The sequence below is a fragment of the Triturus cristatus genome, chromosome 2_2 (assembly GCF_964204655.1).
Source record: "Triturus cristatus chromosome 2_2, aTriCri1.1, whole genome shotgun sequence".
Lineage (NCBI taxonomy): Eukaryota > Metazoa > Chordata > Amphibia > Caudata > Salamandridae > Triturus > Triturus cristatus.
Genome location: NC_140582.1, coordinates 811,733,274 through 811,745,939, shown reverse-complemented (window position 1 = coordinate 811,745,939; position 12,666 = coordinate 811,733,274). Strand labels below are relative to the sequence as shown.

Here is a 12,666-nt window from a genome sequence, read left to right as displayed (position 1 = left end):
GTGTCGCCTTGGAAATTCCAACGCGTAGAATTGTTGACATTGCCTGTTCTCTTCGGTGGCGAATAGATCTAACCAAGGATATTCCCCACTGTTGAAAGAGACCTTGCACCACCTCCGAGTGAAGACGCCATTCGTGATCCATCATGCACCTGCGGCTGAGTTAGTCTGCCCTGGCGTTCAGAGAACCTGCCAAGTGTTGAACCACCAGGGAAATGCCCTGACGTTCCAGCCATGTCCAGAGGCGAAGAACCTCTTGACATAGGGTCTACGACTCCACCCCGCCTTGTTTGTTGCAGTACCACATGGCGGTGGTGTTGTCCGTGAACACCTGCACTACTCTTCCCTGGACAGAGGGAAGGAATGCTTTGAGTGCAAGACGAATCGCCGCCGCTCCAGAAGGTTGATGTGGAGCCCGGACTCCGCCGGAGACGAGAGGCCTCTAATCTCCGCCTCTCCCATGTGGCCACCCCATCCGAGAAGGGACGCGTCCGTCACCACAGTGTGGTCTGGTTGGGGAAGGGAGAGGGATCTGCCATTGACCCAATCCTGGTTCGTGAGCCACCACTGCAGTTGTCGTGCAGTGCCCTCCGAGATCTGGACGCAATCGGACAGACTCCACTGATGCTGCGCCCACTGACATTTCAGGTCTCACTGCAGAGCCCGCTTATGCCACCTGACATGATCGACCAGCAGGATGTAGGAGACCATGAGGCCCAGCAGCCTCAGAGACATTCTGACCAAAAGAGGCTGAAAGATCGGAGTCATAGCTTGAATATCCCGGACTCGCTGTCCGGGAGGATAGACCCGAAACCTCACCGTGTCCAGAACCGCTCAGATGAAGAGGAGCTTTTGAGAGGGAATCAGGTGTGACTTCGGCACATTGATGGGGAGCCCCAGCGAATGCAGGAGGTCGGCCATAGTCTGGAGGTGGGAGACGACTGCCTGGGGTGAGCCCACCTTCAACAGCCAGTCGTCGAGATAGGGGAAGACTGAAACCCCTGATCTGCGCCCACCGCCAACACTTTCGTGAACACAAGAGGGGCGCTGGTAAGGCCGAAGGGGAGCACGGCAAATTGAAAATGCTCGTGGCCTACCGTGAACCGCAGGTAACGCCGGTGGGCCGGCAGGACGGGGATGTGTAAATATGAATCCTGCAAGTCCAACGCTACCATCCAGTCTCCAGGGTCGAGGGCAGCTTAGACCTGAGCCAGAGTCAGCATTTTGAACTTCTCCTTCCGGAGGAAGCAGTTGACGTTTGAGGTCCAAGATGGGACGCAGACGCCCTTTGTCCTTCTTGGGGACCAGAAAGTAGTGGGAATAACAACCACTCCCTACTTCCGGCCCCAGAATGCACTCAATGGCCCCCTTGGCCAAGAGGGTGGTAACTTCCTGCTGGAGAGTCGCCAAGTGTGCCCCCGAGATGCGGTGAAACTAAGGTGGCATGGCTGGAGGGGTGAACTGAAAGGGAAAGGAGTAACCCTTGCAGATGATCTGCAGCGCCTACGTGTTCTATGTGATAGTGTGCTAGTGGGGAGGTGATGGCGGATCCTGCCACCCACTGGGTGGGGTGCTCCACAAAGCTCGGATTAGGAAGGTTTGGAGGCAGAAGCAGCGGGGAGGAGGTAGACTGACCCCCATGCCGATTCCCAGACCCGCCACTGCGAAAGCCGCGGACGCGCTGCGGTTGGTTCTGCACAGTCTTGCTGAAGGATCCTGGGCGCCACTGCCGTTGCCACGAAAGGAACGAAAACCAGGAGTGGCTGGGCTTTTCGTTGAAAGACCTAAGGACTTGGCCGTAGCCCTAGAGTCCTTAAAATGCTCCAGCGCACTGTCGGCCTTATCACCAAACAGGCGTGTGCCATCAAAGGGCACGTCCATGAGCGAGCTTTGTACATCTGGCTAGAACCCGGAAGACCGCAACAAGGCGTGGCGATGAAGCGCCACAGTCGTAGAAATGGCTCTACCTAGTGAGTCCGCGGTGTCCAGACAGCACAGCCTGGGCCTCCTCAGGACACTGAGGCAACACCTATGCAACAGCATCCCATACTGCGTGGGAATAGCGGCCAAAGAGGCAGGCGGTGTTCACTGATCTCAGCCCTAAGCTGGCCGAAGAGAACAACTGTTTGCCGAACTGCTCCAGCTTCTTAAGAGTCCTTATCCGGCAGAGCCGCGGGAAAGGCACTCTGGGACGTCGAAGCTTGGATGACCAAACTCTCGGGCGTAGGATGAGTGGTCAGAAAGGCAGGGTCACCCGGCGCCAGGCGATGACGCCTGATGACATTCTTATCCACCGGGGACCCTGTGGCTGGCCGCGATCAAGTGCCCAGAAAGACGTCAGTAAGGGCGTCGTTAAATGGCAGCAGGGGCTCCGACGAAGAGGACGCCGTCTGGAGCACCTCAGTGAGGAGATTAGTTTTAAGGGCCACCGTAGGTAGATCAAGGTGGAGCACCTCAGTGGCCTGAAGAAGCACCATTGTTTACGAGGCGCCCTCCTCCATGGTAGGCGGAGGAGAGGCAAACCCCGGGTCAGAGGAGAGATCGAGGCCGCCGACCTCCTCCAACTCGTCCGCCCAATCCTGCTCGGAGTCACACTGGCAAGCAAGTGGGTCCTCGAACCCTCCCAGTCATCCTCCACCTCCGCCGCATGCGGGACAGGCTGCGGCGGCAGGGCACGGACCGGGGAAGGAACAAACGGTGCCAAGAACAGCACCGGACGGGGCCGAACCGGCGCCGTGTCCCAGTGCGGTTCCCAGGTAGGGACAAAAGTGTCCGAGAACTGGGGCAGGGGCGGGACAAATGGTACCCACTGCGGCACCGGAGGCGGAGCAGAGGGGGGCGCCGTTGCCGGAGCCAGCGGCGCAGGATCCTGTGGCGCCGGGGCCGGAGCAGAACCCCAGTCCCCCTCGTCCGCATCCGGAGATCGACGGGGGGGACATCGGCGAGCGACAACGCGTCTTTGAATTCTTTTTGTGTCGTCTCTTACCCGAATCCGAGTGTGAAGACTTGGAGCCCGAGGAGCGATGATGGTGGCCCCGCGAGCGTTCCCTGGAGTGGCCCGTGGACCGCGAACGGCGCGGTGATGAGTGCCGAACCTCAAATAGTTTCCAGCCCCGCTTCCGCAAGGCCAAACAGTCCATGCAGCCCCGGGAGTCGTGGTCGCTCTCCAGGCAGTAGAGACAGACGTCGTGGGGGTCCGCCACCGAGATATTGCGACGGCAGAACCCACAAGACTTAAAAACCAGGCATCCCTACATGCACCAGAGTAGACAACTGACGGGAGACAAAACATAGTCAAAAAGTGACTGAGGAACGTGCTCTAACCGGATCTGCGCTTACTGGCGCGGAAAAAGGAAGAACTGATGTCATCGCGCATGGGTAGCGCCTAAGTAGTCTCCGTGACGTCATCTCGGCGCATACGACGCCACCTACTGATGCACAGAGGTACTGCTAGCGAAAAAACTTTCCGGATCCAGTCTGACGCCTGGTAATTATTCTAAGGTAAGGAATCTATCACTAACGTGTCTCTTTCAGATCAGCTTGCGCTGGCCTGTGGCTCTGGGCAGGACATGGCGGGGCACCCCTTCCATAGCCACGAAAGAGGTGAGAAGCAGACTGCGCAGGGTGGGTGGTGGAAAGGCCCAAGGACTTGGCCGTAGCCCGAGAGTCCTTAAAGTGCTCTAGCATGTTGTCTGCCTAGTCGCTGAATAGGCAACGGCCATCAAAGGCCATGTCCATTAGAGTGGATTGGACATCCCCTGAAAAACCAGGCAACCTCAAACAGGCGTAGTGTCGAAGGACTACCAACGTGGAAATCGTCCTGCCTAGTGAGTCGGAGGTATCCAGCCCACAGAGGATGGTGAACTTTGATGCGTCTCTCCCTTCGGCAACAGCACGGGAGAGTACGGACCGGGCCTCCTCCGGGCCCTGGGGCAGCACTTGCGCCACTGTATACCACACGGAGTGGGTGTAACAGCCCAACAGACATGCAGTGTTTACAGACCGCAATCCCAAGCTGCAGGAAGAAAACATCTTCCCAAGATGGTCCAACTTCTTGGTGGTGCGTTAGGGAATGCGCCTTTGAAGTAAAGGCTTGGACCACCAAGCTCTCAGGGGTGGGTGTTGGGAGAGGAAAGTGAGGTCGCCCGGAGCTGGGTGGTGGCGTCGGGCAATCAACCTAACCACAGGAGCCCCTGTGTTGGGCCTGGACCAGGTGCCCAAAAGGATGTCCGTTAGGGCTTCATTAAACGGCAGCAGGGGCTCCGAAGAGCCCGCTGCCGGTTGAAGCACCTCTGTGAGAAGTTTGGTCCCGACTGCCACCATTGGTAGATTGAGGCTGGGAGCCTTGGCACCCTACGCAACACCACTGCGTAAGACGCTCCCTTCTCCATAGCCACAGTAGGAGGAGACAACATGCCAAGGTCTGGTGAGGTATCCAGACCGCTGGCTTCCCAAAGTTCCTCTCTCCAGTCCGCTTTATAGCCCAACCGGTTAGTTAAAGGGTCTCCAGAACCTCCCAGTCCTCCTCACCCTCCTCTGGCTGCCAATCTGGTCTAAAAGAGCCAGGGTAGAACAAGGGCTCAAAAGTACCCGTCGGCGCCGGATCCAGCTCCATGTCTACATCCGGATGGAGGCCGGGGTCGATGCCGGCTGGGGACACAACCGGCTGCGGACGTGGTACCGGTGGAATCGACGCCGGGGGAGGTGTAATGAGGTCGACTGGCGCCGATCTGGATACAGGCTTGAATCTGAGGGGAACCTGCAGTGCCGGAGCTGCCCAAGGCCCAGGGCCCCTAGCAGAGTCCACGGGGCCCAAAGGCACGCCGGCAGAGTCGGGCTGCCCAAAGATGGCATGCATCGCTTCGTAAAATTGGCGAAGATGGGCAGGGGTTGCTTTGGGTCCCGGGAAGGGAGGGAAACCCAAAGTTGACCCTTCGGGCTCCACACGAGGAGCCACGGAAGGGGCACCACCCGCAACCCTCGTCACATCGGCCGACGGACGAGGAGAAGTCGAAGAGCGATGATGCTTATTCGACTTCTTCTTGTGCTTCGACTTACCTGATCCAGAGGGTGAAGACTTGGAAGAAGAATGATTATGATGACTCCGTGACCGGTCCCTCGACATCCCACGCGACCTCAACGGCGCGGAGCCAACTGCCGGGCCTCTAGAAGCTTTCGGGACTACTCCCGCAAAGACTTTGGATTCATGGTCCGGCAGTCGGAGCATGACTTGGGTCATGGTCGCGCTCCTCCAAGCAAAACAGACACACGCGGTGCGGATCCGTCACTGACATCAGTCCGCTACAGGGACCGCAAGCCGTGAAGCCAGGCATCCCTGATGTGTACCAGGAGTCAAAGACTCGAAAACTGTGTCGACTAAAGTCAGCGAAAAGTCAGTCAAAAAGTGATTGGAGGTACCGCTCTTTTCAGATCTTCACTGGCTGGCGTGGAAAAGAAAGAACTAGCGTTCACGAGGGTGGCGTCTAAGTAGCTACTGCGACGTCTCAGCGACCACAACGATGAGCGTGGAGCCGACAGACGCCACCGTTCGATACACAGGGGTACTACTGTCGAAAAAATTCTCTGGTTCCACTCTGACGCCTGGTAGTAATTCTAAGGTAAGGAATCTATAATTGTTTCTTTCAGATTTCCTGGTATGCCAGCACTGGTATCTGTGCTGGAGGGACAGGTGGAGGCGTTGAAGCCCGGTCTAGTGGCACTGGAGAAGCATGAGTGGACAAGGCAACTAATTCCAGCTCTGTAAAGGAGGGGACAGAGAGTGAGGACACACCCTTGGACTTTAACCTCATGGGTGGAGAGGAAAACTTTTTCTTCTTACAATGTTTCCTCATTTCCTTCACAGACATGGATGATGGAGAATAACAAGAAGGTGACCAAGAGCTCATTCTCGTTTACGACCTAGAGTCCATAATCATCTTTAGTGCCTTGAAAAGGTAGGCCTCCTGCTCTTTGATGGCCCTAGGGTTCATGCTGATATGATGGATTGTGGCACGAACTGAGACACCATAAACAGTCATTGTGTGGTTCTGTGGTAGACATTTGCCCATTACACCAGCAGCAAGGCTTAATGTACGAGTTACTTACCTTCGGTAATGATGTATCTGGTAGAGACGATTCTAGCCGCAGATTCCTTCACGTAGAATTATCCCCAGGCGTGAGACTGGATCCGTAAACTTTTTTGCCACAGCATCCCTGCGCGCCGGGGCGACATCACGCGACTCCGCCCAGGCGTCGTCCACGTATGTGATGTCAGTGAGATCACATAAGACCCGCCCCGGCGCGCCTACGTCAGTTTTCTTCAGAGAACTTTTCTGCACCACAACGCAGAACCACCAGATAAAAAACTGTGGAAGCATGGGAACAGTGTGCGAAGAGCAGAAAAATTGGAAAGAAACGGTGACTAACAACACCACCAGAGTAGTGCCAACACCGCAGAACCCAAGGGCAGGGAAAGAAGAAAGAAGAAGCAGAAACCTGCGCAGTCACCATGCCAGCACATAGACAACCTCCTATCCCTGTGCCCCGGAGGCAAAGAACATGCGTAAAAGTCATGGTACACGTAGTTAACCACCCCCCCCCCCCCCCCCCCCATCCTGAGCAAGGAATGGGACCAGTCCCAAGGCAGACAGGGACAACAAACCTCCAAGTCACTCCAACCTAGAGGGCAACCACCCACAAGGGACAAGGGCAAGACAAGGCCAGATGACTCTTAATCAGAGGATAGCAATGGAAGGAAGGGAGGGGAAGGAGGACAGGGATAGAAAGCCATCCCCCCCAAACCTGGAGTAGCCAGAGCAGCAGGGCACCGGAGCATCGGAACCCCATCCTCCAAAGGAGGAATGAACCGCCCCCAAACGGAGCCACCCGTCAAGAACAAGGAAGGCACTCACAGGAGACACAGCCGCCCACCGGGAGGCGAGTACCGAAGACCAACCCAAGGGTCATCGCAGAATAGAGGAGGAAGGGCGGGCCGTGAAGGAATCTGCGGCTAGAATCGTCTCTACCAGATACATCGTTACCGAAGGTAAGTAACTCGTATATCTGATAGAGACTACTAGCCACAGATTCCTTCAAGTAGAATAGATACCATAGCCATACCCCCTGGGAAGGAGGGTCTGCAAAAGAACCCCACCAGCCAATGCAGAACAGAGGGCCCCACAGGGGACCAGATCTGTGGACCAGGTAGAACCTCGCCCCTGCCAGGACAAGGGAACCCCCACAAGCAGAACCTCACCGACCCCAAGGGGATGTAGGAGGGAAAGAAGGCTGAAGAGGCTCATACCCTCACAACAGAGGAACCAAGGGCAAGGACGGAGAGGCCGAAGCACCCCACTCCCCCACAAGGCAACATAGCTTCCGCCCAATGCCAAGACAGGAAAAGCGAAAGAAGAAGAAGCAGCCTAAAGGGCATAAGGAAACGAGGGAAAAGAAGGCGAACCCACTCCAGATGGAGAGCAGCCTGCCAGCCAGAACAGCGCCGGCAGTCAAAGCCGCCAGAAGCAAGAAGAACAGCCCGAGGCCCCAGGAAGGCCGAGTAGGCGACGCCTTGCAAGGGAAAACACAGGATCATTCCAGACCTCAGGACAGGAGCAGGGAGAGGCGGAGATGCCCGGGCACACCACTATGAGTGGCCGCGCACAGGACCTCAGGAAGCAAAAGCAACCTACCTAAACGCCATGGAGAACAGGCACCCGAAGGCAACCAGAACCCTCTAGCAGAGCGCAAGCTATATGACAGCTACCACTACCCCACATAGGGTACGTTAAGTCCCAAGATATGGGAACCCTCTTTGGAAGAACTGCCGCAGCAGAGGAAAAACAAAAGGACCACGGGGAAAAAAACACCCCCGCTGAAGGCGTGATAAGCAGCCCAAACAAAGCAGAAGGCCCAATCTCAGGGCGCAACAACTCTTGCAGAACCACACACAATCAACACAAGGGCCGTCCAGCAGCCAACAATGCCAAAGTCCCAAGGAAGGACGTAAACGGCCAGAAAACACACTCCACAGCCAGAACAACCGGCCTAAGGCGGCCCAGAATCAACCCAACTCAGAAGTCACTGAGGAGGGGACGGAGGAGGAGGAGGAGGAGGAGGAGGATAAGGCGGAGGAGGTGAACGGAGCCCCGCCAAGAGCCTTTGGATGGCGGAGTCCGCCGGGGCATGGAACAACAGGCTGCCATCAAACAGAAGGTCGATGAGTTGCTCCCGAATATTCTCAGGGAATACTCCGTCCCGAAGCCAAGCATGGCGACGGAGAGCGACTGAGGAAGCCATGGCCCGGCCCAGCACCTCTGAGCTGTCCAGAGCGGAGCAGACAAACTCCGCAAGCTCCCGGCCATCCAATGCATGATGCTGTAAGTCTACCTGACCAGACTCCTAGGATGCTGCCTATCCCAGAGACTCAGCCGAGTCCCACAAACAGGAGGAGGCATTAGCCAGCACACACAAGGTGTTAAGGGCCCGCAGGGCTGGTCGAGGCGAACATGTTGCGCTCCCAAGAGTCCAGCCAGCGGGTCTCTCGGGACGGCGGAGTCAACAGTGGCGGCAGGGAGGGAAAAGCAGTCCACAAAAGGGGGCTGGCGGCTTAGGGGTGAAGGGAAAGACACGCCGGGTCACGCGGTGCCGGTGCAGAAGATGCTGAGGCAGGGCCACGCTGGTCGAGGCGAACATGTTGCGCCCCCAAGAGTCCAGCCAGCAGGCCTCTCGGGAGGGAAAGCAGTCCACAAAAGGGGGCTGGCGGCTGAGGGGTGAAGGGAAAGACACGCTGGGTCACGCGGCGCCGGGAGGTGCCGGTGCAGGAGATGCTGAGGCACCGGGTCCCCTGAGGCAGGACGCCTCCAAGCCCCCGTCAAGGAAGAAAGGAGCGAACCTTCAAAGGGAAGTAAGACTTCCCTCCCACCAGAGCCCTGGTGGAGGACCTCCAATAGATGGTCCGCCAGAAAGTGAGCCACCGTGCCACCCATGCGCAGGATGCCCACAGCCGTGGACACCGCGTGAGCGAAGGCCGCACCCACCTCCGTAGGGCCCTGTGGTGGAGAAAGCAGCTCCTCCGTGGGCGACGGCTGCAAACAAAGTTGACCGTCCCCGAGGCCAAGCGGGACGGGCAAGGGCCAGACCTGGAAGTCAGAAGGAGCCGAAGAATGAGGGACCTGCCGCTCTTACGATGAACACCTCTGCCTCAGGAAGGGTGGGGAGCCACCCTTCGATGCCGGTGAGAAAGACACCACATGGTGACCAGTCTCTGGGGAGGACGACACCAATATACAGCCTGCCTCCGGAGAAGGAGCGTCCGAAGACGAATCTGCGGTACGACTCCTGCGCGGAGCCGTAGAGTCCGCTGCTTGAGGCAGGACGTCGGCACCATCCGGCGTCACTGGACAAGGTACCTCCAAGTCACCCCGCACCAGAGACCGGAGCCGAGACCGGAGTAGAGCTGGAGCCGCACAGGCTCCGGGGAAGCGCCGGAATGATGCCGACCTGAACCCCGCCGAGGCAGCCCCATGCGTGGGGGAACGAGACGGGCCTGGGGAGTGGCACGAAGCCCATCGCCAGCCGCGGCCCAGAATGAGGCGAAGATCGCCTGGCAACCCAGGTGGCGGCGCCGGGGATGATTCAACCTCCGACTCGCCCTCCGACGAGGCAGCCGCCTGTGGGAAGGGATGAGAGGGGCCCGGAGAGGGACGAGGGGTCCACCGACCCCTGTGGCTCCGCACGGTCCTGAAGCTGCCGGCACCGTAGCGGCGTCACCTTGGCCTTAGACAGGACCACCTTGTCAAAGGACCGAGAGGGGCTCGGGGATGCGACCCGAGCCCCGGCGACCTCCCGCGACACCACAGGGACCCCGTCGGAGTTTGCAGAGAGGCACAGACGCTGTGGCCTGAAGGAGGTGCCCCAGAGGAGCCGCACCCCAACAGCACAACATCCTCCAAGCCTGGATCCGAACCAGTCGGCGCCAGGGCCGGAGCCACCAGCTGTGCCGCGGAGGGCCCTGCGTAGGGCGAGGGATCTGAAGACGCCCCTGGAGGGGAAGGAGGAGACGACGCCAGCGAGGCCTGCAAAGCCGCCGCGTATGTCTCCATTTGGACTCTCAACGCCCCAACACCGGGAAACGGTGGATAGGACGACACGCGGGGCCGCATCACCCGGGGAGAGTCCACGCCCCCGGTAGGCCGGAAACCACCCCCCGGGGACAAACTGCAACACTTACGCACCGGGGAGTGACATCAGAGAAGGGCGAGGACGACGACCACGGCCGTATCTGAAGCCGTCCGCCGAAGCAGACCGAGGGGAGGACGTCGACCTGGAGAGACGCGCCGAGAGAAGTTTCATCCGGCGCTCCCGCAGCGTCTTCGGCTTCAACTGGTGGCACGCCGCACAATCTGTGGTGCCGTGATCCACCCCCAAACACCACATACAAATGAGGTGAGGGTCCGTCGCCGACATAAGACGCCCACAAAACGTGCAAGTTTTGAAGCCCGAAGGCATTCGCACACTGTTCCACCAAAGGAAAGCAATGATTGGATCCGCGTTGCACACGGAAAAGGAAAAAACTGACGTAGGCGGGTCAGGTCTTATGTGACCTCGCTGACGTCACGTACCACACCTGGGCGGAGTCGCTTGACGTCGCCCCGGCGCGCAGGATTGTTGTGGCAAAAAAGTTTCCGGATCCAGTCTCACGCTTGGGGATAATTCTACGTGAAGGAATCTGTGGCTAGTAGTCTCAATCAGATACTGGACTTCTTTGATGAAACCATGTGCCTAGCAGTGCAACACAAATTATGTATTCACCTTGGAGATGAGAAGATCTGGAACCACGTTGAAAGGTGTTGAAAACCAGAACGGACATCAGCTGCCTCGGGGCTGCTATAAGGCTCCAGTAACATCACCACGACCCCATTTCCAGTGTCTGTTCTGAGCCAGTGCTGCCTACTGTGCTGAATAGCTATGTCAGATGTTTACAGATGCAGTTTGGAGCCTGGGATATTCAAAAGTGAGCAGAAACTGGAAAATGTTGTACTATCTGGCAAATTATTAACATTCTCTTTAAAAAAGGGAACATAAAACACATAGTAACCTAGTATTAGAAAATACAAGGAAGGAGAGACTATTCCTCGCTGTGTTTCCTAATGCTATCTTTAAATTAAAAAAGAAAAAAATAACTTACATTAACATATACATTTTCTCACTGTTCTATTATACTACATATACTGGTGTCAGTTATTTTCTAACTGTGATAAAGAAGGCAGAAGTGCACTAAAGAATTGGGGAAGTATAATCTGCTTTACTACAAACCTGTTAATTTCTTGTAGAAAGTTAATATTATTTAACACAAGTACACACAACATCCTGAACATGGACTATGGACATTTTGCCAAGCAAAACAGTGAAATCTTGAAAATGTTCCATAATAATCTATGACCACCAGTGGTTAAGAGTTACAGGATTCAGGTAGGCCAGTTTATGGGTTAAGGTAATGTATTGATAGCAATCACTCCCTTCAGAGCGGTCTAAGATTAGACAAAGCTATGTTAAAGAAGGAATGAAAGATGGATGAAGATCAGTTTTGATGCAACACAAGTATGCATTCTGTAAATCAAGAGCCATCACTTACTGCAAGAATTTCCATTTGCTAAGCAAGAACGTGAGCAGGTCACAGAAAAAAGGGAAGAAAAAGATCAACAATTAGTGCAGGCAATCACTCAGACCAGAGTAACAGGTGCCCCAAGTTAACTAAAGAAAATGTACTTAATTCATGAAGCTCTAATGAGAGAACAAATGGTAAATGTAGATTGAGGCATAATGCCTTAATTTATAAGTACTTCTAGATGTACCGGATGGTATTAACAACATATAAACAAGCCTTCATTTTATTACTATTCCCATTTAAGTAACATTAAATATTTAGAAAGCAGAAACCTTTCTGGTCTTTCCAACTGAAGGAAACCAAATGGGAAAACAAAACAGCTACACTCCAACATTTTATTTAGAAGGCTTCATATGAAAACGCATTCCGAAATGCACTATTTATAGAGTGGTCTTAAAGCACAAGTTACTTACTTGTGTAACTATATATCTGTAAGAGACATTAGTTAGTGATAGATTCCTTACCTTAGAATATCCCCAGGCATCAGACTGGATCCGGAAGGTTTTCGTCAGCAGTACCCCTGCGTGTCGGTAGGCGTCGTTGTACGGCTCCGCGTACGCCGCTGGCGTCGTAGCCGCCGAGATGACGTCGTCGGAGCTACTTAGATGCACCCACGCACGCTGTCAGTTCTGTACACAACTTTTCCGCGCCAGGAGCGCAGAGCCATGCCAGAGACCGACTACTGGTGCAATAGAACTAGGGCCCTGAAAGGGATGACCTGAACCCTAGAGAACAGTTCGCAGAAAGGGGAGGATGGGCGGGCGGTAAGGAATCTATCACCAACTAATGTCTCTTACAGGTGTACAAGTTACTTACCTTCGGTAACGATGTATCTGGTAGAGACGATTCTAGCCGCAAATTCCTTAATGTAGAATTATCCCCAGGCGCGAGACTGGACCCGGAAAGTTTTCTTGCTGAGCATCTCTGCGCGTCAGTTTGTTTTGGAGAACTTTTCCGTGTCACAACGCGGAGCCATCACAACAAAACTGAGGAGAGCATGGGAA

The 12,666-nt window shown here is 55.6% G+C and overlaps 1 protein-coding gene across 19 annotated transcripts in view; it reads right to left on the bottom strand.

The window, feature by feature from the left end:
• FRYL (FRY like transcription coactivator) overlaps positions 1-12,666 on the bottom strand; it is a 2,516,714-nt gene that overhangs the window by 108,169 nt on the left and 2,395,879 nt on the right. For 17 of the 19 annotated variants that reach the window (XM_085642132.1, XM_085642134.1, XM_085642126.1 and 14 more), the window contains one exon: positions 11,630-11,647. The exons of the other annotated variants lie outside the window; for them this stretch is intronic. In XM_085642132.1, coding sequence (XP_085498258.1) covers positions 11,630-11,647 — 18 coding nt within the window. The remainder of the gene's footprint in view (positions 1-11,629; positions 11,648-12,666) is intronic. 19 annotated transcript variants of the gene reach the window in all.